This window comes from Nomascus leucogenys, chromosome 15 (genome assembly GCF_006542625.1).
Source record: "Nomascus leucogenys isolate Asia chromosome 15, Asia_NLE_v1, whole genome shotgun sequence".
Taxonomy (NCBI): domain Eukaryota; kingdom Metazoa; phylum Chordata; class Mammalia; order Primates; family Hylobatidae; genus Nomascus; species Nomascus leucogenys.
The window spans coordinates 72,286,847-72,310,966 of NC_044395.1; the positions used below are offsets into that span (position 1 = coordinate 72,286,847).

At 42.9% G+C, this 24,120-nt stretch overlaps 1 protein-coding gene across 2 annotated transcripts in view; it reads right to left on the minus strand.

The window, feature by feature from the left end:
- Nucleotides 1–24,120, minus strand: part of GALNT18 (polypeptide N-acetylgalactosaminyltransferase 18) — a 351,487-nt gene that overhangs the window by 69,288 nt on the left and 258,079 nt on the right. The window contains exon 7 of one of the 2 annotated variants that reach the window (XM_012502920.2): nucleotides 523–708. The exons of the other annotated variant lie outside the window; for it this stretch is intronic. Coding sequence (XP_012358374.2) covers nucleotides 523–708 — 186 coding nt within the window. The remainder of the gene's footprint in view (nucleotides 1–522; nucleotides 709–24,120) is intronic. 2 annotated transcript variants of the gene reach the window in all.

The following is a 24,120-nucleotide window of genomic DNA, read 5'->3' on the forward strand; positions in this document are numbered from 1 at the left end:
TCCCAGTGAGGGTCCCTGTAGGTGTGCCCCCGTTCCCATCCATGTGGCTCAAGAAATCCGAAAGGCATATGGATCTTTATAACTCTGGTCAAAGTTTCAATGGAGAAGTTTGAACCTAATCTATAGGAAGATTAAGATGCTTTTTGTAAACTTTTGTAGTTACTGGTATATTTGTAATCCAGGACCATGAAACATCTAATGTCAGAGAAGCTGAGGACCTGGGAGCATGAAGGAAACTTGAGCTACCTGTCCAACTTTCTCATTTAAAATTAGGACACTAAGATCCAGAGAGAAGTCCTCATCAAGCATGCTGACCAGGGATTAGGGTAGCAGGATAAGAAATGGCTTAGAGCCTCACGGCCCCTTTTCTTCAGCAAATAATATGTTTTGGGGTTGAGAGTCCATTCTTGCATGGCAAACAGGACTCTGGCTGACTCATAGGAAGAAGGGTTCAGTCCCATATCTTGCTTTGTTTCTTTTCCACCAATCCCCGAGAAACTCATCCCTACTGGAGATCCCTACCTCCTGGGGTATGTTCCATGCCATGTAGACGTGGCTTTTAAATTCATCCATCCAGACTTCAGCCACCCTGAGAGCGTTCCTGCGGACATGGGCGGTGAGGTCCTCTGTGTAGGGCTTGTGGGCTCGCTCAATGTGGGCAATCCGTGAGCAGGGCAGGACCTCCACACTCCCGCCACACTGCCATACCTGCAGAAGACATGGAGCCACTTGTCAGAGCCTGCCTGGCTCTGCCTTTCTACATCAGGCCTCAGGCAGCCACTTGACACGAGCAGGAAGAAATTCAGCCCCTTCACCTTGACTCCCCACATCACTCTCTGTGAGGGAGTAGGCCATACCTGATTTCTACTCCTATAGCAGCAGGATGGCTATGGAGTCATTAATTCATATATTGGTTCTTATTGCTGTGGATTTACCAACAAAAAAAATGAATGCACTTTTTTCCCTCCACCTGTGAGCCCTACCCCACCAAAAAAAGAGACCAGACATTTTGTTCCAAAGATCTGAATTCTCCTTGCACTTGGGGGAGAAGTTAACAAAACCCTTGATGATAGTCTGCAGTAGTGCTTGACATAGAGAACCAGCAAGACTCTCAGCAGAGACATCCTCTTCAAATGGACCACATGGGCCTGGACAAGAATTAGTGATCACCACAGAGAAGGGTGTCACCAGAAACCCTTCTTCTACTGCATCTTACCCAGGATCTGGGTTCTGACTGAATCTGAGGGAGAGCACTGCAAAGAAAGAAATGATATTAAACTTCTTAGCAACCTTGGTGAATAGGAGATTGATCCGAATGCAATCAGATTTTGAAAGATAAACCTTTGCGTTCTAAGTGTTAATGGGCAGCGTCTCAAAGCTCTTGCTACAATCTTTCCAGCCACCCTGACCTTTCAATGTTCCTGAACATGCACTCTTTTGTGCTTCTAGGCTTTGGTCCATTCTGCTGGTAATTTTAGAATGCCCCCCTGCCCCCAACTCCTTCTTCAGCTGAAAAAAATTCACCTCTCAAGACCTTGATCAGGCTGGGCACAGTGGCTCACACCTGTAATCTCAGCACTTTGGGAGGCTAAGGTGGGAGAATCGCTTGAGCCCAGGAGTTTGAGACAAGCCTGGGCAACATAGTGAGATCCTGTCTCTAAAACATTAAAAAATTTTTTTTTTAAAAAAGACCTTGATTATATGGCCCCAACATTGTGGAGTCTTTGCTCGATTTTCAGAGTAGAGGCAATTTCTCCCTCCTCTGGCCCCCACAGACCTTGATATCACAACTTACCTGCTTATAGGTCAGCCTTACTCACTGACGGTATATTCCTGGAGGGCAAAACCTATATCTCACTTACTCACCTAACAAAAGGCCAAGTACATAGAAGTACTTTGTAAGTACTTACTGAATAAATAAATAAATGATTGATGCTTCATCATTCAATCAATCAATGTATAAATGGCTGACATTTACTGAATTTCAGGTGAATCTGAAATACCTGGTTAGAGCTGATGAACGTGGCTTCTGAGGGAAAGTAATCGAGATCTCCTGGTGGACAGCAGATATTACTTGCCAGATACTGTCAACATCACCATGAACTTGGTAGATGAAGTTCAGATATATAACATGTACCCATCAACAACAATAAGTCTGGGATAAAGCCAGATTTGGATTTAGCTTATTTTCCCTGTGTTAGTTAGGAAGGGAATGCTTTCCCTTTCACCCATCCATGTCACACCAGTTGGCCCCTATAGCCTCTAGGCTGTTGGAGTTGGAAGGTGGCTTACTGATTTATTACTCACTTAAGCTTGTTTTGCCTTGAGTGTATAACTTAGGACCAATAGAAAGGAAACTAACATCCTCATTGAGCATCTCCTATGTGCCAGGCACTGGACTGTACATTCAGGAAGGCAGCAAAACATGGTGGGTAGGTTATGAGCAGGGCTGGCCATGAGACTACTCAGGTTCACATCCTGGCTCTGCTCCATGCCTGCTATGTGACCTTGGGCAAGCCACTTGATCTCATTGTGCTTCTGTTTCCTCCTCTCCATGGGGATCATGAGTACCTATCTCAGAAGGTCACTGAGAAAATTAAAGCAATTACATGCAATGTGCTTAAAAAATGCCTGGTGCATAATAAGCACGTGGTCATTCTTAGCTATTACTATCAAGCTGAACAGCACAATCTTTAGAATCACCCTGTGAGGCAGTTATTATGCCCAATTCCAAGTGAGAAAGTGGAAACTAAAGTATGTCCCTTGCCAGGCGCAGTGGCTCATGCATGTAATCCCAACACTTTGGGAGGCTGAGGTGGGTGGATCACTTGAGCTCAGGAGTTTGAGACCAACTTGGGTAACATGGTGAGACCTCATCTCTGCTGAAAATTTCAAAAAAAGTTAGCCGGGCATGGTGGCACGTGCCTGTAGTTCCAGGAACTTGGAGGGTTGAGGCAAGAGGATCGCTTGAGCCCAGGAGGTGGAAGCTGCAGTGAGCCCTGATCGTGTCACACTGCACTCCAGCCTAGGCAACAGAGTGAGACCCTGTCTCAAAAAATAAAAAAATAAAAAATAGTAATAAAAACGGAAGGTCCCTTGCTCAAGAAACACACAGCTGATATTTAAGACAAAAGGATCTGTCTGGTCCCAAAGAAGCTCAACGAAGAGCCAACACTTCCCCCATGATGATCAAGCTTTGAAAGGAATTCCCACATCCAGGAATGGTTCTGAGGATCATGAGAGGGTGGCGGTGAAGGCCCCAGGCTGTGCGCCTCCATTCCCAAGACCTGTACATTCTGGGGACGGTGCTGATTTCCAATTCACTTTGCTCAGGTTCTCTATGAAAACTTGTGAATCCATGAAGAAGTTATTGACAACACAAAGAGTCAGGGTAATGATTCTTTTTGCCACTGGAACAGAGGCTATTGCTTGACATATTTCAACAATACAACACAGAGCATGAGTCATAACAAAACTGTTTTATTACAGGACCTGCTTCTTAAAGAGTCGGTTTCACCTTAGAGTGGGCACATCTGCCGTCATTCTAATCAGAATGGTGGTGCAGCCCCTCTCATCGTGCCTTTAGACACAGTACAAGGAGCGGCATGACTGTCTAGCACCTGAATTCACTCCCCTCTTCCCACCCCTGCAGCCACCTCCCTTGTCCAGGCCACCAACATCATCTCTCATTTGGACTTTGCCACAGACTCCAAACACCTGACCTCCTTCTTCCTGTATTCCTTCTCCAAGCTCTTCTCCACTCAGCAGCTGGAGTGATTGAAGGTGTAAGCTGGACCACTCCCTCTCCTGCACCATGCCCCTGGCACAGCCCCTGATCTGGGTTTGCTCCCCACCACCCCTCCAGCCCTGACCTTGTGCTCCCCAATACACTCTATGCTGCAGCCTCTATGCTGTAGCCACACTATTTTTTTTACTTCCTCTCACGTGGGTTTTTTTTCCCTTTCCTCAGACTTCTGCACATGCGATGATGTGCCCAAGCCTGCCTGCCTCCCTCACTCATCCTCCAAGTCTCAGTTCACTGTCACTTTGCTGCGCCCCCTTCTGCTAGGTTTACCTGGTGTGCTGTGTGGTCCTGCCTTGTTCCCTGATCTAACACCATTGCAATTGCCTGTTTAATCACCTCCTTCCCTCTTGCAAAATGTTCTCAAGCTTGTCACCAAATTGTCCCTTAGACATGTGCTAAAAGGTGCTAAGAGATCCTGGGTTTCCAGGGGAGGTAGGGCATCTGGGCCAGGTGGGAGTAGCATATCGCACTTGAAAGCACAGCTTTGGAGTCTGTGGGAACTGGATTCACATTTGTCCTCTGCTACCTGCTGCTGTGTCACCTTTGGCAGGTTACTTCCCTCCCAAGCCTCATTTCTGCCCTGTGGGTGAAGGGATGCAGTGTGGATAAGTGTTTAACATTGAGCCTACCTCAGTGTGAGCACTACGTGGATGGCGGTCAAGGAAGCAAAGACACCCTGGACATGGGGACAGGCCATCTGGGCCAGCTCTGGCCTCACCGAGTGCTTGTGGAGTGGTGTTGGGCTACGTAACCTCTTGTCTAACAAACACCCCTGACAATGGGTACCACACCGGGCTGTGGGCTCAGGAAGCCCCTGCTGAAGTGCTCAGGATACTGGAGGCCCTCAGTCTGTGTGAGTGCCTATTATTATTTCATGATAATTATTACGTTGCTGCTATATGAACTGTACACCCACCTTTGGGGAGCAAACAGGCCACGGAAGACAGAGTTCTTCCCAAATGCCCAGCCCAGCAGAGGGGTGCACAAGGCTCCCTTCTCAGAGACAGGGAGCACTGGTCAACATCTCCAGTCCCCTCCTTTCTATGAAAGGGCACTCATCTATGGAGAGGGTAACAGCTTTGGCCTTGGCCACGGCATTCGGTTCTTGGCAGCATCTGGGCTTTGCAGCCAGAAGATGTGGACTCAGCATGTTTACCCTGCCACTTCTGGACCCTGCCCAATGGCACTGAAGCAAACAAGAGAAAGCCTGTGCTGGCCGACTCCTGGGAGATAAGTGGCTCCGCTGACCAATGGCTTGACCCAAGAGAGAATTTCAAAAGTCATACCCACAGCGCATCTCAGGGGCCCTCTGGGATGGTAGACAAAGGATAGGAAAGGAACTCATGGAGTCCAGCATTTGGAACTCATGGAGAATGATATCATGGAGCTTCTATGGAGGATTGGGAGGGGCAGGGGATAAGGAAGAGAGAGAAAGAGAGCTGGACCTGGCACATTAAATGTCCAATTCGCAACTGGCACGATAGAGCAAGCCCCAAACCAGAGGGAGGATGTACACAGGAAGGTCTGGGCTGGGGAAGCAGGGCAGCTGGACAGGGGATGAGGTGTGGGTACAGGGATGGCATGGCATTATGAGCTCTGGTGGGTAGAGATGCCTAGGGAGAGAAGGCAGGTAGCTGGGTACCAAAGGGGTGCCTGAGAAATGGACACCAAGGGTTGGAAACAGAGAAGGCAGATGTGGTCACAGGGAACAGGGCACAGGAAGCAACCACCAAGTTGTAGAACCTAATTTCCACATACGATGGTGAAGTCCTGCAGGCACTGGACACACCCGACGGCACATCAGCACAAGGCTGGGTCCTGAGGCTTCTGATGGGCACTGAGCAACACGTTTCTCGACTACACTAAGTTCTTTCCTGTCTCTGTGCCTTTGCACCTGCTATCGCACGTCCTGAATAATTTCTCCCCAACTTATGATCCAGCTCAAATACGACCTCTTTTGATTTGCCCAGTGTAAATTAGATCCCCTCTGAATACCTTTAGTGCCCTGCCTTTTTCTTCATAACACTTACTCAAAATACTTTTACTTCTGTATTTATTCTTTAAATGTGTGTCTCCCTTCACTGGACTATAAGTGCCATGGAAACGGGATCGTGTCTGTGTGTTTACCACTGTATACATCAGCACCTGCCACTTAGTCTATATTCAATAACTATTATTTGAATGAGTGAATCCAGTAATCTGAGAGTCCTGGGCTTTCACTGACTATAGAGGCATGGTTTTAACTAGCTCAGCGGGATGCCCTAATAAAGGCCATAAACATAAAATGTGGCTAGATTTTACTGAACACAATGACTTTCTTCAAACTCAAGTGGTTTTTCAGCAAAGCTCTGACATTTAAGTGCATACTGCTGCAACCAAAGAGAGTTACTTGGGCTGCAGAGCTTAAATTAATGTCGTAAAACCTAGGAAGTCATCAAATGAGCATAGGCGATAGCAGGCAGCTTCCTCTTGTGGAACCATGAACTCACTGGAGAGAAAGCTTCCAACCTCACGAAATGCTCAGATATGCCTACAGAGGAGCTGCTGGGACCACCTCCCACATGTGGCCAAGAACCTAAAGCGGATTGTAAAGTTACCTGGGGCAGAGCAAAATCACACTCACCACCGGCCCTTCCCAGAAAACCCTAGTCCTGTTATCGCTTCTGAAGAAGATTGAAACACCCACCCAGAACTACAAGAAAGCATGGAAGTCTTAGGGGCTGGTGGAAAGGGTTTAAGTCCTGGCTGTGTCATATATTAGTCTTTGACTTGGACCTGTCTTTGGATGTCAGCTTTTTCTTGGGGATAATGATTCCCCAGGTTTAAAAGAGATGCTGTATATGACAAGCTCCCACAAGCAAAGGCGGGCATGTAGTGGGTTCTCAGGGAGGCTCAGATCACTTTCTTTTCCCAGGCTGAGGACCCACTGGTACAAGGTCAGGGTTACATCTTGTATTGGCCACTCACACAAACAAGCCTCCTGCTCCCAAGCCTCAATTTTTCCCAGCTGCCAAATGGGGGAGCTGGACTCAATGTTGTCTTAGATCCCCTCTACTTTTTGTATTCTGTGATTTTGCATTTTCTAGCCAGTGCCTCAAATGATGCCCAGTACTTGAGACACAACTAAGAGTTGTAAATTGGGTTAAAATAGGGACACATACTAGACAAAGCAACGGGATGTAGTTTGATCATCTTTTCTACTCTGAGAGTCATGACTGCTCCATAGTCTATGACAGGGATGGCAAATGAGTTTACACTCCTGTGTGAAAACCATTTGCTTGATAATATCCTTCTGAAGCACTGTGTTGGGAAGAATTCTGAGGCTCTCTCCAGTCTCAGTGGAGAAGCATGCCACAATTTATTCATTACAGTTACCATGGGTAAGAGACCATGGTTGGTGGCACTTCAACCTTGTACTTCATAGCCACATCCACAAGATCAGATCCCAGATACTCTCCAGCTTTCATCTTCTTATGACTTTTAACGAGCTCTTTGCTCTTGGCAAACTGTTCCCACGGTTCTCTTAGCCCAGAAAGCCTCCTTCCTGCTCTTCACATCCATCCAAAGCCGGCCTGGCCCAGCTCCTCCAAACTCTTGGAACTCGACATGTACGACTCATGTGGTCCTTATTTCTTGGCTCAAGTGGTTAATTATCTTTTTACGTGTAACTGTCTCACCTAACTTGGCTGCAAAAGCAGAGACAAGAGGGAAAAGCCAAAACCAGCAGGCCATGGGGAGGAAGATGAGGTGGATGCAGGCTGAGGCTGAGGCCTGGGGAGAGCTGGCAGAAGACCAGAAAGTCACTCACAGAGTGGCCGAACGGTCAGATATGTAGGCAAACAATAGGGCTGGGCAGGACACTGACGCTCCAGGCATCCTCCAATTTTGTACCCTGGGCATTTCACTCACCTCACTCTATCCTGGCTCTGCATGGGAATAAGAAAGAGAAGAGAGGGCCAGGCATGGTGGCTCACGCCTGTAATCCCAGCACTTTGGGAGGCAGAGGCAGGTGGATCACCTGAGGTCAGGAGTTCGAGACCAGCCTGGCCAACATGGTGAAACCGTATCTCTACTAAAAATGCCAAAATTAGCTGGGCGTGGTGGTGGGTGCCTGTAATCCCAGCTACTCGGTAGGCTCAGGCAGGAGAATCACTTGAACCCAGGAGGCGGAGGTTGCAGTGAGCCAAGATCGCACCATTGCACTCCAGCCTGGGCGACAAGAGGAAGACTTTGCCTCAGAAAACGAAAAAAAAAAAAAAAAAGGAAGAGAGGTCGAATCTGGACAAGGTCAACACAAAAGCCAGAGACCATCAGCAAGTCAGGGGTCAGGGCATGCAACAGAGCAGCCAGGATGAAGACAATGTCAGTGTGGAGATAACCTCCCTCCAAAATATCTCACTCCCACGCTGGCAACCTTTAGTCTCCAGATAAGAGCACATTCCTTACCATGGTTTGCAAGATCTCTGAGAACTGGCCCTGTCTATTTCCTGAAGCCTCATCTCTCATGCCATCTAGTTACATCCACTTATGCCATGGACATAGGTGGATCACATTCTTGGGTTTCTGTCCCCTCTTTCTGCCATTCTCTTTACTGGAAATTCCCATGACCCCACCATGTATACACTTATTTCCCTTGCTAATTCCCACCTACCTTCCCTGGCTGCCCTAGTTTTGGCTCATGCCTTGGCTATGCATTCCTGTATCACCTGTAAGTCCTCTTGCACAGTATGTGTGATAACTCTGTGTGTGTGTGCAGCTTAAAGACACATAGTACAAGGAACAACTGTTGACCTGCCACCAGTTGTTGACCTGCCACCCTGCTTAAGAAGCAATGCTTTGGCAGTAGCTTAGAAACCTCTGAGTGCTTTTCCTTAACCCGAGAGGTAACCTATTATCCTGAATTTTGTTAATAATTTCCTTGCCATAAACCTACACTGCACATTGTTTAGTTTTGCCTGTTTGTGAATGCTATACAAATGGAACCAGATTGTACACATCCTGCAACTTGCTTCTTGCTTCATTTATTTTCATTATCATAGTGTTCCATTGTTTAAATATGCAGTAATTTATTTATGCTCTCTTTTGTTGGTCGACAGTCTTGTTTCCAGTATTACGGATGGTGCTCCTCGGAACACGCTTGTATGTGTCTCCTGGCACACGAGAGTGGGCAGGCCTCCATGTATTTATCTCACAGTGAAATTTCTGGAGCATAGGTTATATACACACGTTCAACTTTCCTAGGAAAAGTGACACTGTTCCAAATAATGTGGATCACATTATACTCCCACCAGCATGGATGAGGCTCATATTGCTTCCTATCCTTGCCAACATTTGACATTGTCCAACTTTAAAATTTTTGCCAATCTGATGGGCATGAAATTCTCCCTCACTGCAGTTTTAATTTGTGACCTCCCCTGATTACTAGTGAGACAGAGGTTTTTTGTTGTTTATGCGCCCACAATACCAAACTCTGAGAGAAGGCTCATGTTAACTTTGTCCTCCTCAAGACATTTCTGGTGCCTAAACAGGGCTGGCACATGAGAGGTGCTCAAAAAATATAAATTGCACGAATGAAGGAACCAGAGCTGGGCTTTAGTTCTGCGTTATCCTCAGTGCACTTTACTTGGTGCTCTCCCACGTTTCCTGGGGTACATATTTAGTTATTTTAAAGTGTAAGGGAACATTTAAAATATCTGACAATGCTTATTCCTTTCATCAGAGCCTGCAGAAAAACACTCCCTGAGGATATGGTTTCCCAAGCGCTCTTCTTGCAATAAACACTTCCGAAGAGTCCTCTGTGTGGAATTGCTACTTGGAAAAAAAAAAAAAAAATGATGCTTTTTCTTGGAAGGTGTCCCCGAGAGGGTCTGAACATTTGGGTTAGCCCCAGCAAACACTTGAAGCAGTTCCTCTGTTTGAAAGAGGTCCCTCATAACTATCAGAGGCAGCAGGATTCATTGGGCAGAATTCCAAGGAGAGACAAGCTAGGCTGGAATGTCTGGAAGCTTTCCATGAAGAAAAACTTAAAAGACTGTTTTGCAGGAATCTGGGATTTGCTGAAACAGCTGCTTACCCACAGGAAACCCAGTGTCAAGTTAGAGGGGCAACAGTAATGTGTCATTTTCAGCAAACTGGCCCATCCCATACAGAGGGCCTGGCTTTTCCTTGGACCCCAATGCTTTGCCTATAATGATTGGGCCACAGGAGTTCAGGGAAGGACATTCCAGGAGGACTGCTTTGCAAACGTGTGGTCATTGAGACTAGAAGATATCTTTAATGGTTCTGACCAAGAAGGGCTTATTCGTGGTCACCTCAAATCTCCTATCAGCCAACAGGCCTGATTACTATTGTTCAAACTCAGGCCAGATGGGACTCAAGACAAGTTGGAAAAAGGAAGACATCAGGCTCTGACATACAGGGGTTGGGAAACTGAGCCAGGAGTAGGGTGGTCTCCAAAGGTGTGGCAGAGACCCCTATTGCTCACTGACACCTGGGTGCTCCTCCACATTTCCCTGCACCCCTTGCAGTCAGGAGGGTGCAAACCGATGACATGAGAGAGGACATGGCCTCTGCCACTTCCTGGGCAAGGTGGGTGACTGTCCAGTGTGTCTCCTTAGGTGCACTTCTACTCCCCAACCCACCATCTGCTGGATGTTTAAGCCAGGGTGAACTTGAAGTTCAAAGATGCTGAACCCACAAGAGAAGCAATCAGAGTCCCCAAGTCACTACTTGGAGAAAAGCTGCCCAGGAGAACCTCCCAGCCAGCCTTCAGGGGACTGTGTAAGCAAAATAGGACATTTCCTGGGTAACCTCTATTTCCAGCAGTTCTGAGAGCTGCTGTTTCAGTCTGTGATGCTGCCAGTATGTAAAGAGGCAAGGTGACCAAAGAGGCATGGTCCCTGCAGGCACCAGTTGCCAGAGGTTCAATCTATTGTGTGGGGCTCATAGGAGAAAGCTCCAGGCATAAGGAGATGGAGTGTCTGGAAGGTGACCACTTCCCAATTCCAGCTGATGAGTCCATTCAAAGCAAGACTCCACTAGAGGCTGAGGATGCAGGGAGCAGATCTAGCCCCAAGGGGTGAGAGAGGGAGCTGCAAGGGGCAGGCAGGGCATTAGGACTCCTGTACATTGGGCTGCCATGAGAGTTTGGTTCAAACTCAGAACCAGAGCAGAGGGCAGAAAACCAAGGGTGAAGCTAGCCAGGGTGGTAGAGGAAAGGCTTGAAGATGACATACAGTTCCAGGTTCCTTGGAAAGCCACAGACAGAAGCCCTGTGGCAACTCCACTTATGCAAGAGGGAGCTAGCTGGTGAGGCCAGGGCTGCAGCCACACTCTTCCAACCCTTGTCAGGGGACACAAAATCTAGAAGGAGCTGACCCTCACAGCTTCCCAATGCACAAGGCTGGGAAGGTAAGCTAGTTCAAGTCCAGGCATATCTATGGAACCAAAACCCTATAGAAGCCCCAAACTCAGAGACAGAAGTATTAGCAAGTTCCAAATCAGGGTCCCATTGACACCTGTGCTATCTACTGTAATCACTTCTTTATTTTGAAATAAGATCTCTAGCCCCCATTACTGTCACTGGTGCTGCCAGAGAATGACAATGAGCTTAAATGTCATAGGGATTGGGGAGCAATTTTGTAAATTCCAAATAAAAACCTTCCCATCCCTAATCTGAGAGTCATTTTTATCAGCTGACTGGGCTCATCTATCTACTCAGCATGTTCAGAGCCCTTTTGTGGGCGTTAAGTCCCTTTCAATTGCTGTGAGGCACCATCTCCTTGTGGACGTGCTTGTGCTATCCAGCTGCTATTCAAAGCGCATCTCCTGGACCATGTTTAATTTATACTTTGCTATATGAAGATGAAACATTTACTCATTTAAAATATTTCTTTTTTTATGTCTCTAATCAGTGGCTGTTTCTTTCCTCTCTCTGAAGCTTAATCGAATCAGAAACAAATCCCACACATATGAATGGCTCATTAGCATGTCCCAGTCAGATTCAAATTGGCCGTCCATACCAGATGCCCCCAAAAGGATGACACTGGCCCAAAGAAGGACTCTTTAAACCAGTGTCCAAAGGGTGTTGCCATGATAAGCCAGGAGGGTCCTTTCTGAAATCCAGGGTAGATACACTCTGTCATTCCCAGCACCATGGAGCCAACTGATGACAGGTAATGGATGTGTCATTGAGATGGGGTTGGTGGGAGGCAACGTGGCCAAGCCTGGGAGCAGACATCAGAGGAATGTCTGGTGTCTATGTGTCTGGCTGAAGCATCATCCTCACACTTGGCTCAGTGGGGCCCTTTTATCAAATGATACAAATGAGGCTGAGATGCTGAACATTCTCTCACTCAGAAATGATATTTGTTCTAAAGAGCTTCCCCTCTTAATCAAATGAAACTCAGATTATAAACGCTGGTATGCTATGTCTTCTTTTAAAGGATTTGCCCTTTTCGTAGACATCAGAATGAATCATCAGCATGGGCATCATCACTGGTGTCGTCTCTGAAAGTCACCGATAGCAAACTCTCATTTAATACAGATTTACAAAAGAGATCAGCATACTGCAATAAAGTAGAACTGAAGGGAACCTAACCAGGACCTTCCATCATTTCCCAGGTGAGCAAACTAAGGTTCAGGGTCACGGGATAATTTAGAAGCACGGTAAGATATGGATCCAAGAGCCTGCCTTTTGGAAGACAGGAAGTCATTATGGTTCAGAGCATAGCCTCTGGGGCCAAACAGTCTTGGTGTCAAGTCCTACATTTCCCATTTGCTGAACTGGTGACTTTAGGCAATTCACTTCACCTTCCAACACTCAGTTTCCTTGTCTATGAAATGGAGATAAAAGTGATACATTCCAAAGATAGTTGTGTGAATTAAATGACGTAATACACAGAAACAGTTTATTTCATCACCTGGAAGAAGTTTAGAGCCCCCTAAGTATTAGCTATAATTATTATCACTATCATATTCCATCGATTATAAGATTCATTATTGCTATACCACAGCTTTTCAGGGCAGGAGAAAACACACTACATTCCTCTGAGTTCAAGATTTATATACCCAAGTGCCTACGTCTCACCTTCACTCTCATGTGTCTCAGGCATCTCAAGCTTACCATGTCCAAAACGAAGTTCATGATTTTCTTCCCTGCCTCCCCATCTGTCCCTTAGTCTGCCCCTCATCCATCTAATAGCCGAAGCCTGTAACCTGTAATTCATCTGTAGCAATGTCTTCTTCCTCCCTCTCCACATCCAATACATCAGCAAAAGCAGACAGTTCTACCTCCTAAATATAGCTTGAATTTAATCACTTCTCTCCAACTGCACAGCCAACATCCTGGTCCAAGTCCCTATTATTTTTGTGTGGGCATCTCCATCCAGAGCCTCTTCCCCGGTCTTTCTGTGTTGTCATGCTGCCCTTCAATCCATATTGCCCTCCAATCCACTTTTTAAAATTATACATCAGAGCATGTCCCTCCTCTGCTTGAATGCAGTTCAGCAATTATTTACTGAGCACTAAATATGTGCCAGTCTTTGTTGTAGGAGATGGGAATCTTATCACAGAACAAAATATAAAAAATCCCTGACTTTCGGATACTTACACTGTGTTTTTTCTGTTACAGCACTTCCTGTGGACTGAATTGTCTCCCCCTTCCTCAAATCCGTATGCTGAGGCTGTAACTCCCTATATGACTATACTGGAAATGGGGCATTTAAGGAGGTGATTAAACATGCACAAAAAATTCTCAGTAGAATGACCATATGTTCTGGTTTGCCGGGGACAATACTGGTTTATACCTAGTGTTCCACTGTTATTAGTAGCACCCCCTTTCACTCTCAAAAGCTTCTAGTTTGGACAGTAAATTAAAATTTATTTACATATGTATTATTTATTTAAATATGCCAAATGTATAAGGTCCAACCTGATTTTAGAAACACTGAAATCCCAAATAAGTATCTGTCTTAAAATCACGGTCTTACTAATCTTTTCCCTCCCCTAGTCCATGATTTCTCTATATTACTACAATCCTAGTGCAGTGAAAATTAAGCATGTCATCAAGACCCTCACCTACCGATGTACAGCATTTGAGGCAGGCCTGAGGAATAAAATAGAGCACCCCACCATTCAGTGCTCCAAGCCAGGATAGAGACCAGAGCCCTGCCTCGTGAACTTTCCCAAACTAGACAGACAGAGAGAGAGAGAGACAGGACCTAAAGGAGTAAATGGTGTTCCTGGGCCATTTACACCAGGGGTTAACTCTTTACTTTCAGGACTGACTTTGTATACAGGTAGGCTTTGTTTTATAGAAAAACTTGTGTGCAGGGGTAATTTCTGGATACCAGACTTTATAGAAAAACTTGTGTGCAAGGGTAATTTCTGGATACCAGCACCCACAGCACTAGAAAAAAACGTGCTCACGGGTACCCTGCCCCTTGCATTGCTTTACAAAGCCAAGAACACTTGTATTTGGAGATGCCCCTGACCCCTCCTTCTGCAACTTCAGATTTATGAATATCAGGTCTTGTCCAAGGAAAACCACGGCAGTGTCAGAGCAGGAGGAGAAGGAACTCTTGCTCATTTTGTGGCAGTTCTTCTAAGGAACTGATTCTGGCCTTGCTTGGTGGTCTCTTTCAGGAAAACTAGAATAACAATGTAATGGTGGCCAAGAAGCTACCTTCCAGGGTCTGATACAAACCAGCATGCAGACTCAGCTAAAGAAGAACAAAGAACAAAAATGGAAACAAAAGGAAGACAGAAAATGACTCTGGGGAGCTTTAACATACATTGTGAACTTCCAGGTTTCTTTGGCTTTTGTTTTTGCTTTTTTCCAAAATTCAGGAAATTAAACATTAATACATGACTATTATCAAATCCCCAGTCTATAATCAAAGTTCACCAATTGTCTCAATCAAAGCCTTTATGGCTATGTTTCCCCTTCATCCCAACTTTTTAAGAAGGTAAAAATTTCCTTCGGGTTGACTCCCCAAATCCTTTATCAATTGTTACCTCGTTTGTGCATGTTATTAATCTCTCTTTTATACAGCTCCCTCATTGAATGCAATTGAAAAAACCTAAGTGTGAAGACCATTCCTGAGTAAAATTGTTCATGGGCACTCTCCTTCTGCTCCCCACCATTTCTAGCTAATCGCTTCATTATGTACTTTTTAAATTGCTTTGTTCTGTAGGGATTAATTTTGCACTTATCTTCACTAACCATAAAACTTTTACAACATACTTTTAAACTGCATCTACTCAGCTGCTGGTTTGTAATTGCAAAAAGTCACTCCACGGCTGGCTGGTGTGCTAGGAGATAACACGCAATGGCCACGGAGCTTCCTGCTCCATGTTTTCAGATGCCTTCCTGGAGCCGGTGGGTGTGGGGCAGACCAATCGGTTCTAGACTGGCTGCTTGGGGTACCGAAATGTCCTTATATATGGAGATCACCAGCTAGGGAACACCATCAAATCCCAGAAGCTTTGGCCTCAGAGGCCTCAGGTTGCTCCGACCTCAAAGGCCTTGGGAATTTCAAGCCCTACAGGTCCCAGGAGAAGGTCTATCTACAGCTGACCACCTAGAAGGCAACAAAATTTCAACTACTCCCTCAAGGTCAAGTCTGTACTTTCTCAAGGCTCAGGCACTTGCCCTCTGCCTACAAGCAGGCACTAGATTCCCAGTCTTCAAGGAGTCCCTCTGCCTCCCTTTCTGGTCAAATACAATCTCTAAACTCTCCACCTTCCATCAATCTCCACCCACTCCCTCCTTAGCCCTTTGAAATCTGTCTTCTATCACTTCCCCTCGACTCCAACTATTCCCTCCAAAGCCTTCTTATGGCTGTATCTAATGCCTTTTCTCCATTTGCTTTCTCAGAGCACAGGCTGTTCATTCATAGGCTTTAGACAGAACTGTGTTTAAATCCAGGCTTCTCCACTTTTTCTCTTGGGACCAGGGCAAGTTCCTTAACTTCTCTGAGCCTCAGTGGTCTCATCTGTAAAATGGTAACAGTAATTCTGGTTTCCTGTGATTCTTGGGAGGGGTAAATGACATACAGCATAAAACTCACTAGAATATGAGTTCTATGAGGGCAAACCTAAGTTATCTCATTCATCACTGCATATCCAGTGCTTGGCACAGCATCTAGAATGGTAGGTGCTTTATAAATATTTATTGAATAAATGCACTAAATACAAAATAAATGTTCAACAAATGGTAGCTATTATCATTAGTATTCATGTTTGCCTGCCTGTCTGAGTTCTGAAATGCTGCCTTCCCCTAACATCTGTGATTTTCCACCAATACAGCTCCTATCTTTCTGGCTGATTCTTCTCCGTGGCTGTGGGATCACCCTGTCCCTGCCTCCATCTCCTATGCCCATGTCCAATTCTATAATCTCTTCTCTTTTCAGAAATGGTCACATAGAGGCCACCCGATCCCATTGTCTTACCTCAAAGTTTTTTCTTTCTTTTTACCTTAGTTTTATAGTTTTGGCTTTCTGTTGAATCCAGGTATTATATTTCTCTCTATCTTAACACCAACTACATATTACGGAATATAATATATGTTCACTGTATGAATGAATAGACAGATGAATAATGCAAGCTTTTTGGTTATTTCCACTCTTATTTCTAATGCCAAACTGGCCACATTTTCCCCCTCAAACTATCTCGAAGTCTCCTTTAGCCAATGGCACCCTCAAACCTCCCATCATCTGAGTTTGAAATATCAATGCCATCTTTGTTGGACACTTAATAACTCATTTATAAGAACTAGGAAAGACTAAGTCTTGACTTCTAATAATCATTCAAATTATTAAAATCCAAAACAATTCTAAGGGAACAGATGGACAATGACTTAGCTAAGGCTGTGGGTCATTGGGAAAATTCCCTTTGGAAGCACAAAGGCCTGCAAGCTTGAAATCTGTTTGGTGTCTTTTGAAATTCTTGGTCTCAGAAGACCACATAGATAAACACTTACACCACCATACACTGTCAGCCTTCTCTAGGTGTTACCCCACCACAGCAGCTGAAGGACAATGCTAAAGGGATTCCAATTCATGACAAAATGATACAAAACAGTGGCAAAGCTCACAGCCCCAATCCACACAAAACACACACACACACACACACACACACACACACACACACACACAGAGACATATTATCCCAAGCTCTCAGGTTATTCTGAACTCCAGCTGGCTTGAGCCAACCATAACATTTAGAAGCAACTAGAAACTAAAATCCAATTTAAGGTGTTTAATTTTCTCTGCCTCCAGGGATGGGAAATAAAAGAATCTGCTTGCAGCTTTTCTGTGAGACGTTGTATCTGGTGGTTTTCTGAGACCTTTTCAGCAAAGCAAAAATGCTGGTCCCCAGACCCCTTTCTCCTCACATCTCTCTAACTATGTGGGCAAAGACGAGGTTGCTTTACCTGAAACTGTGGTGTCTAATGATTTTAATTAATTTCCTTATGGCTAGCTGAGAACAGCCATGATACTAACAGTCAGCTGAGATTACTCAGACCTCTGGGTCCAAGGCCTTTGGGGAGAACCACATACCCAGTCTATCATGTGCTTCAATAACACACATTAACCTGTACACATTAACCTGTCTGGACTGCCTTCACTGGTAATTTTAGCGAAGTCTCCAGCCCTTTAACCATGGATACATATTTTTTAAAGTCTCAAATAGTGATGATGCCCATTCTAGGCAATTGCCAGGGACCCTTCCTTGCTTTCTCTTCCTCCTCTTTGTCTCTGCTCCCCGGGCCCAGATTTCTGACTTCCTCTCTGTTCTGGCTCCTCTCATTTAGTAATCCCCCATCTGTCTCCTTCCTGACTCTGTGGACTCTGGCTCAGCCCTCGACTGTTACCCCTTCAGTTCTGAAGTCTCCTGCCATGTCCAGTGAGGACATTGTGTAGTATCATCTGATTTAGGCCCCAGCACTCCTGAGAGATGCGGCTGAATCACTGAGCACTGAAATGGTACTGTGGTCATTTTCCAAAGCAATGCTGGCCCGAGTTAACCCTTGAAATTAACCTTTATGCCATCAATGATTTTAAACCCCGAAGGTAAAGGTGGAAAAACAACACGACATAGTGATTAAGGCATTCATTTTAAAACCAGTCAGGCTGGTTCTAATCTTGAGTGGTCCTGGGTAAGGAGGGAGTTATTTAATCTAATTTCCTCCAGGTTTCTAATTTACAAAATAGGGATAACAGCATGGACCTCACAGGGATCAAACAACAATTAATAATACACACAAGTGATTGCCAAATAGCATACAATAAATGGAAGTTCCTTTTGGATGAAATTCTTGGCCTCAGAAGACCACATAGATAAACATACTATGTTATAACACTTACTCCACCGTACAACAATGGGTCTGCTTTATGGAATAAAGCACCTACTTCTGTTGCCCAAGAGTATACATCACTACACCAAATCTCAGACGTCCCAGACCTTGACAGGTCAGTGCTGACGGGTCAAATCCCCATCTTCAGGATGCTCACTCCTTCCTCAGGAGTCTGCCTCAATGCCACCTCCCTTGTGAAGCCCCACCCAACTCCCCCAGGTGGAGTGGTTGCTCCCCCCTGGTGCTCTCGCAATGCAGCAGGATCTTTCAGCCTTGCTGTTTTGACCCTGAGCAGGCTGTGCCCTGTTTAGCGCATTAACCTGAATTACGCTCAGTGATGAATTTTCACTCAGAAACTCTTTTTTGAGTAAATGTCACTAAGCCAATTTAATTCTCTTCATCAATTTTCTATATGACAAAATTAAAATATTTCCGTCTATACTAATTTTCTAGTTTTATTTTAGCAGAATTATTTTCACTGGGGTTAACACTTTTTTGCATTGATTTTACAACTAAGATAGGGTTCTTCCATCAGTATGCTTTTACCCATAACACATTTTATAATTATGGCCTCCATCACAGGGTTTTTCTTGGTGGTAATGATTTCCACCAAGTTTAGTTTTCCTGAATCAAATTTTGCAAATGTAAATCATGTTAACATTCATTTCTTCAGGCAACTTTTTAGCTTTTATAGTTTTTGCTATGCTCATTTTTATTTGTTGCTTTAGCTTGAGTTGATTGTCTTTACCATTACTCATTGATTGGAAAAAACAAGGTAATTGTTTGCAGTTTTTGATTTTTAAATAACAATTTCTAAGAAATACCACATAAAAAGTGTAGCAGGTTGAGTTGTGTACTTGTTACTGTTGCCATTGGTAGATCAAAGAACACAGAAAGTCCTCAAAGTCAAAATGGAAGGAGGGGTCAAACATTCTGTTTAAGCTCATGACGTTTTCTACAGTCTGAGATGGGTACTCAGAACGTGGTAAGGTGGTTGTCTCTCCAGCTAGGCTGAGAGCCACTCAAAGGCAGGGGCTGTCATTCATCTCCAATTTCCCAGCAGGGGGAAAGTGAATGTTTGAAGGATGAATGAATGAATAAATAATGAACCACATAAATAATGAACCACCTGGAAGTGATGGGAAATTTTGTCAGATTTCTTACTGAAGACCACAATGCTATGCCTTCTTAGACCAGGCATAAATGGCTTCCGAAGCCACCTTTCTTGGGTTCAAATCGCATCTTTACCACTTACCAGTCATGTAACCTTGGGCAAGTTATATCACCTCTCTCTGTGCTTCAGTATATCCATCTGTAAGTGGAGATAGTAATAGTACCTACATTTCAAGGTACCGCAAGGATTAAGTGAATTAATACATGTAAAGCACTTAGGACAGTAGCTCACATATAATAACTACCATATTACTATTAATCATTAGTATTATGGTCATAAAGTTTATCTTTCTATCTATCTTTCTAGTGATACTTGAAGATGTCCTAACATAGGGAGCTCACTGTATCATTAGCATCTATTTTTTTATGGTTCTAATTTATGTTTCTGATATTGAGTAACTACATCTCTTACAGCTTATACTCACTGTTAATAGCTCTGACTTTCTGAGGCATATAGAATATATTTTCTTATATGTGACTGCTCTGTAAATTCAAAGCTTGCTCTCTCAGCACATACTAGGCTCCAAGCACCATTATGAAAATTAAACAGCCATAAATCCTGACATCATGTGTTTTAAAGTCCAGCAGGAAAGAAGAGGGAAAGATGATATTTGTGTCTTGCCTAGATCTTCCCCTCCTTTGAATCCAAGACCTTTCTGCATTAGTTTGCTAGGCTAAATTCACCCTGTGGACTTACAAACATAAAGCCTATAAAAATGAAATTGTGTGATATTAGTACATAAATAGACCAACAGATCAATGAAACCAAAATAGAAAATCCAGAAACAGACCCAAAAGTATGTGGCAATTTATTGTACAATAAAGGTAATTTTGCAAAGCAGTGAGGAAGGATATTATTTTGAATAGAAGGTGTTAGGATAACTGGTTGACCATATAGGAAAATAAGACATTGGATCCATTCCTCACACCAAACTGCAGGATCAATTCTGAATGAATTGGAGATTAAAATGTAAAAAATACAGTCATATAAGTATTAGAAGAAAACATAAGTGAATTTCTTTATAACCTGAGAGTGGGTAAGATTTTCTATGATTAAAATCTGGAAGCAAGAAGAAAAAAGTTTGCTTACATGAAACAGAAAAAACATGAAAAAAGCAGCCTTTGGATGGCAAAACAAACAAACAAACAAACATGAGAAGTAAAATCAAGACAAGTAACAAACTGGGAGAAAATACTTGCAATTTGGATGATGGGCAAAGTATTACCATCTCTAATGTGTAAAGATATTTAAAAATAGAGAGAAGACTAACAACCCTGTAGGAAAGTGGGCCAAAGATACAGCTTACAGAAAAAAGAAATGCAAATAGCCTTAATCATATGAAAATCTTTTCAACCTAGTTCTTAATAAGAGAAATGCAAATTAAAACTACCCTGAAAGGCCTTTCTCATCTGTCAGATGGGTTAAAAAAAATATTCCACAACATACTTTGTTGGTATGGCTGTGAGAAGACAGGCACCTTCATCATTCCTGGTGGGAAAAATATTACCCCTCTGAAATACTATCCCTCTGGAGGGATATTTGATGATGTCTAGCAAAGTTACATATGCATTTACCCTTTGACTTCACAATTCCATTTCTAGGAATCTATCCAAAAGATAACCAATAAAAATATGAAAAAGTATGCAAAAGACTATTAATTATAGCACTACGCTCTCAAAAGGAAATTGGTAGAATAAACTATAAAATGTTTATGCATTTGAGTAGTATGCAACTGTAAGAAAGGAATGAGGAATATCTCTATATACTGTTATAGAACAATCTTCAGAAAAAAATGAGATAATAAAAATGTGCATAGTATACTATCATTTATCTAAGAAAGGGGACCTGCGAATATATATTCACACTTTCTCCCCTTTTTTCAAAGTATTAACTAAAACAAACAAAAATAAATGTTTACATTGGAAATAGTGAGAAAACAGGATGAAGAGAACAATGCTGAAACTTCCTTATTTTGTAGATTTGACTTTGGACTGTATATTTACCTCATTTTTATAAACTAAATATAAATTTATATGACTATAAACATTTAAATATAAAAGTCAGAAGCAAAATGAAACAACTGATCATACTTCTTAAGTTGGTAGGACAACTGTACAGAGAGGAACACTTCTAGATAACTGTGGATAATAGTAATTTGACTGTACATCCTAGTGGGATAAAATCTAAAGAAGAAATGCAAAATAAATTAAACCATTTAATTTATCACATCATTGGTGGTAGCATCATCATTAATATGCTGAAACAGTCTTGTGCATTCTGGGGAATAAAATAAACAGGTACCTATGTTGTTGTCATCAAGAACCAGAAATTTTGGCATGAAAGAAAGGAAATATAGATGTAAAACTGATGAAGTAAAATTCTGTCGTCCTAAGTTTGAATGAGAAAGATCATCATGAATGCCTGAAATATTTTAGCTCTATAATAATAATAATAATAATAATAATAATAATAATTTCTAGCTCTGACTACTGAAAAGACCTAGAAACATGGACCAACCCAGTGGCAATGAGCATGCCCAGTGCCCAGATTGTGGTTTTAAATACCATTTCTCACTAACAGTAAGCTGGGTTCCTTAGGGAAGTAGCTAATTACAAGTCTGGAGCAGGAAATGTGTAAGATGAGCCTAGAACCCTCCTCGTGGCAGGGAAGCCATTAAAGAGTCAAAAGGACCCATGGACAAATGTCAACAGGCTCCAATGGACAAAGGTGGGACATTTGCAAGTCAATAAGGACATTAAATGTATGTAAGGATAATTAATTGAAATACATCAAATATGTTTAAACCCATAAGTTCACAGAGATACTAAAAAACTAATTGGTCCCCTTTGGAGGGTGGTTGAGAATCAATTCATTATTTTGAAAGCTATTATAGAAAGAACTATTTATCCTGACTTTTCCAAATGAATTTATTTATACTTCTGGGCAACCAAGGAATGGATTATTGTAAATGTCTCTACAAGAAGTATTTCAGCTAATAAATGAGGAAAGAGAAATAAAATTAAAATATTACTATTTGGTAACCCCTAAGGAATTACTGAATCTAGGCAATAATCAGCAATGATGGTTAGCATCACAAATGGGAACACAAGTAGACATCATGTACCTCATGAAGGAAGTACACACATACTGTCTATGAAATATTCTTGCTACAAAATTGAACCTAAATCTTTAGATTTAACTACCAATGTAGATGAAATATATGGGACAGAAGGACCTGTTAAATGACATCAGGGGAATGTAATCAAGAAAATCTAGACCGTGAGAATCTCTGCAGGAAAAATGACATGATCTCTTCAAAAATGAAATTACAACAGGGGGAAAAAAAGAGATGGAGAAAGATATTCAGTAGGTTGTGGAGACTGGAAAGACAAATTAACCAACCGAATCTTGATTCAAGCAAACAAATTGTAGAACAAAACAAAAACTTATGAAAGAATTAGAAAAATGTGTATACTCAAATATTTGACAGTATTATTCTTTTCAACTCTTTTAGGACTGAAAATAGCATTGTGGCCATGGTTCTTTAAAAGTCCTTATCTATTTTGGATGCATACTGAAATATTTTTGATGAAATGATATGATGTCTGAGATTTCCCTCAAAATAACTAGAGTTAGGTGGGGGATTAGGCAGAGGTAAAGATGAAACCAAATTGGCCATAAGTTGACAATATTGAAACAAGGTAACAACTGCAATGGGATTTATTTTACTATCTCTCTGTTTCTGTATATATTCGATATTGTCCATAATAAAGAGTTTTTTCTCTTTTTTCCTTTTTTTCATTATTTCTTCTAAAAATGGGATATGAGTGCAGAACGTGCAGGTTTGTTCCATAGGTATGCATGTGCCATGGTGGTTTGCTGCACCTATTGACCCATCCTTTAAGTTCCCTTCCCTCAACTCCCAACCCCCAACAGGCCTTGGTGTGTGTTGTTCCCTTCTCTGTGTCCATGTGTTCTCAGTGTTCAACTTCCACTTATGAGTGAGAACATGTGGTGTTTGGTTTTCTGTTCCTGTGTTAGTTTGCTGAGGATGATGGCTTCCAGCTTCATCCATGTCCCCACAAAGGACAGGTTCTCATTCCTTTTTATGGCTGCATGGTATTCCATGGTGTATATGTACCACATTTTCTTTATCCAGGCTATCATTGACGGGCATTTGGGTGTGTTCCATGTCTTTGTTATTGTAAATAGTGCTGCAATAAACATACATGTACATGTGTCTTTATAGTAGAAAGATTTATATTCCTTTGGGTATATGCTCAGTAATGGGATTGCTGGATTAAATGGTGTTTCTGGTCTAAATCCTCAAGGAATCACCATACTGTCTTCCACAATGGTTGAACTAATTTACATTCCCAGTGTATAAGCATTCCTATTTCTCCACAGCCTCACAAGCATCTATTGTTTCCTGACTTTTTAATAATCACCATTCTGACTGGTGTGAGATGGTATCTCATTGTGGTTTTGATTTGCATTTCGATAGAGAGTTTTTTCAAGTCTCATTTATGATAAAGTATCTGGAATATGAAGAAGAATACCTACATAGTATATTACTTGCTTTAGAGGACAGACAAACCCAGGTTCAAACTCCATTTCCCATAAGAGGAACTCTGTCATGTGTAATTCTTGAACTGTAGAAACTGAAAAGAGCTATATGATCTGTCACTGTCCCCTCGAAGCAAAGGTATGTACATAAACCTAGATTTAGCTAATCGTGTGCTATCACTCAGGACTTCCAATCTTTGTGAATGTCACCAAAAC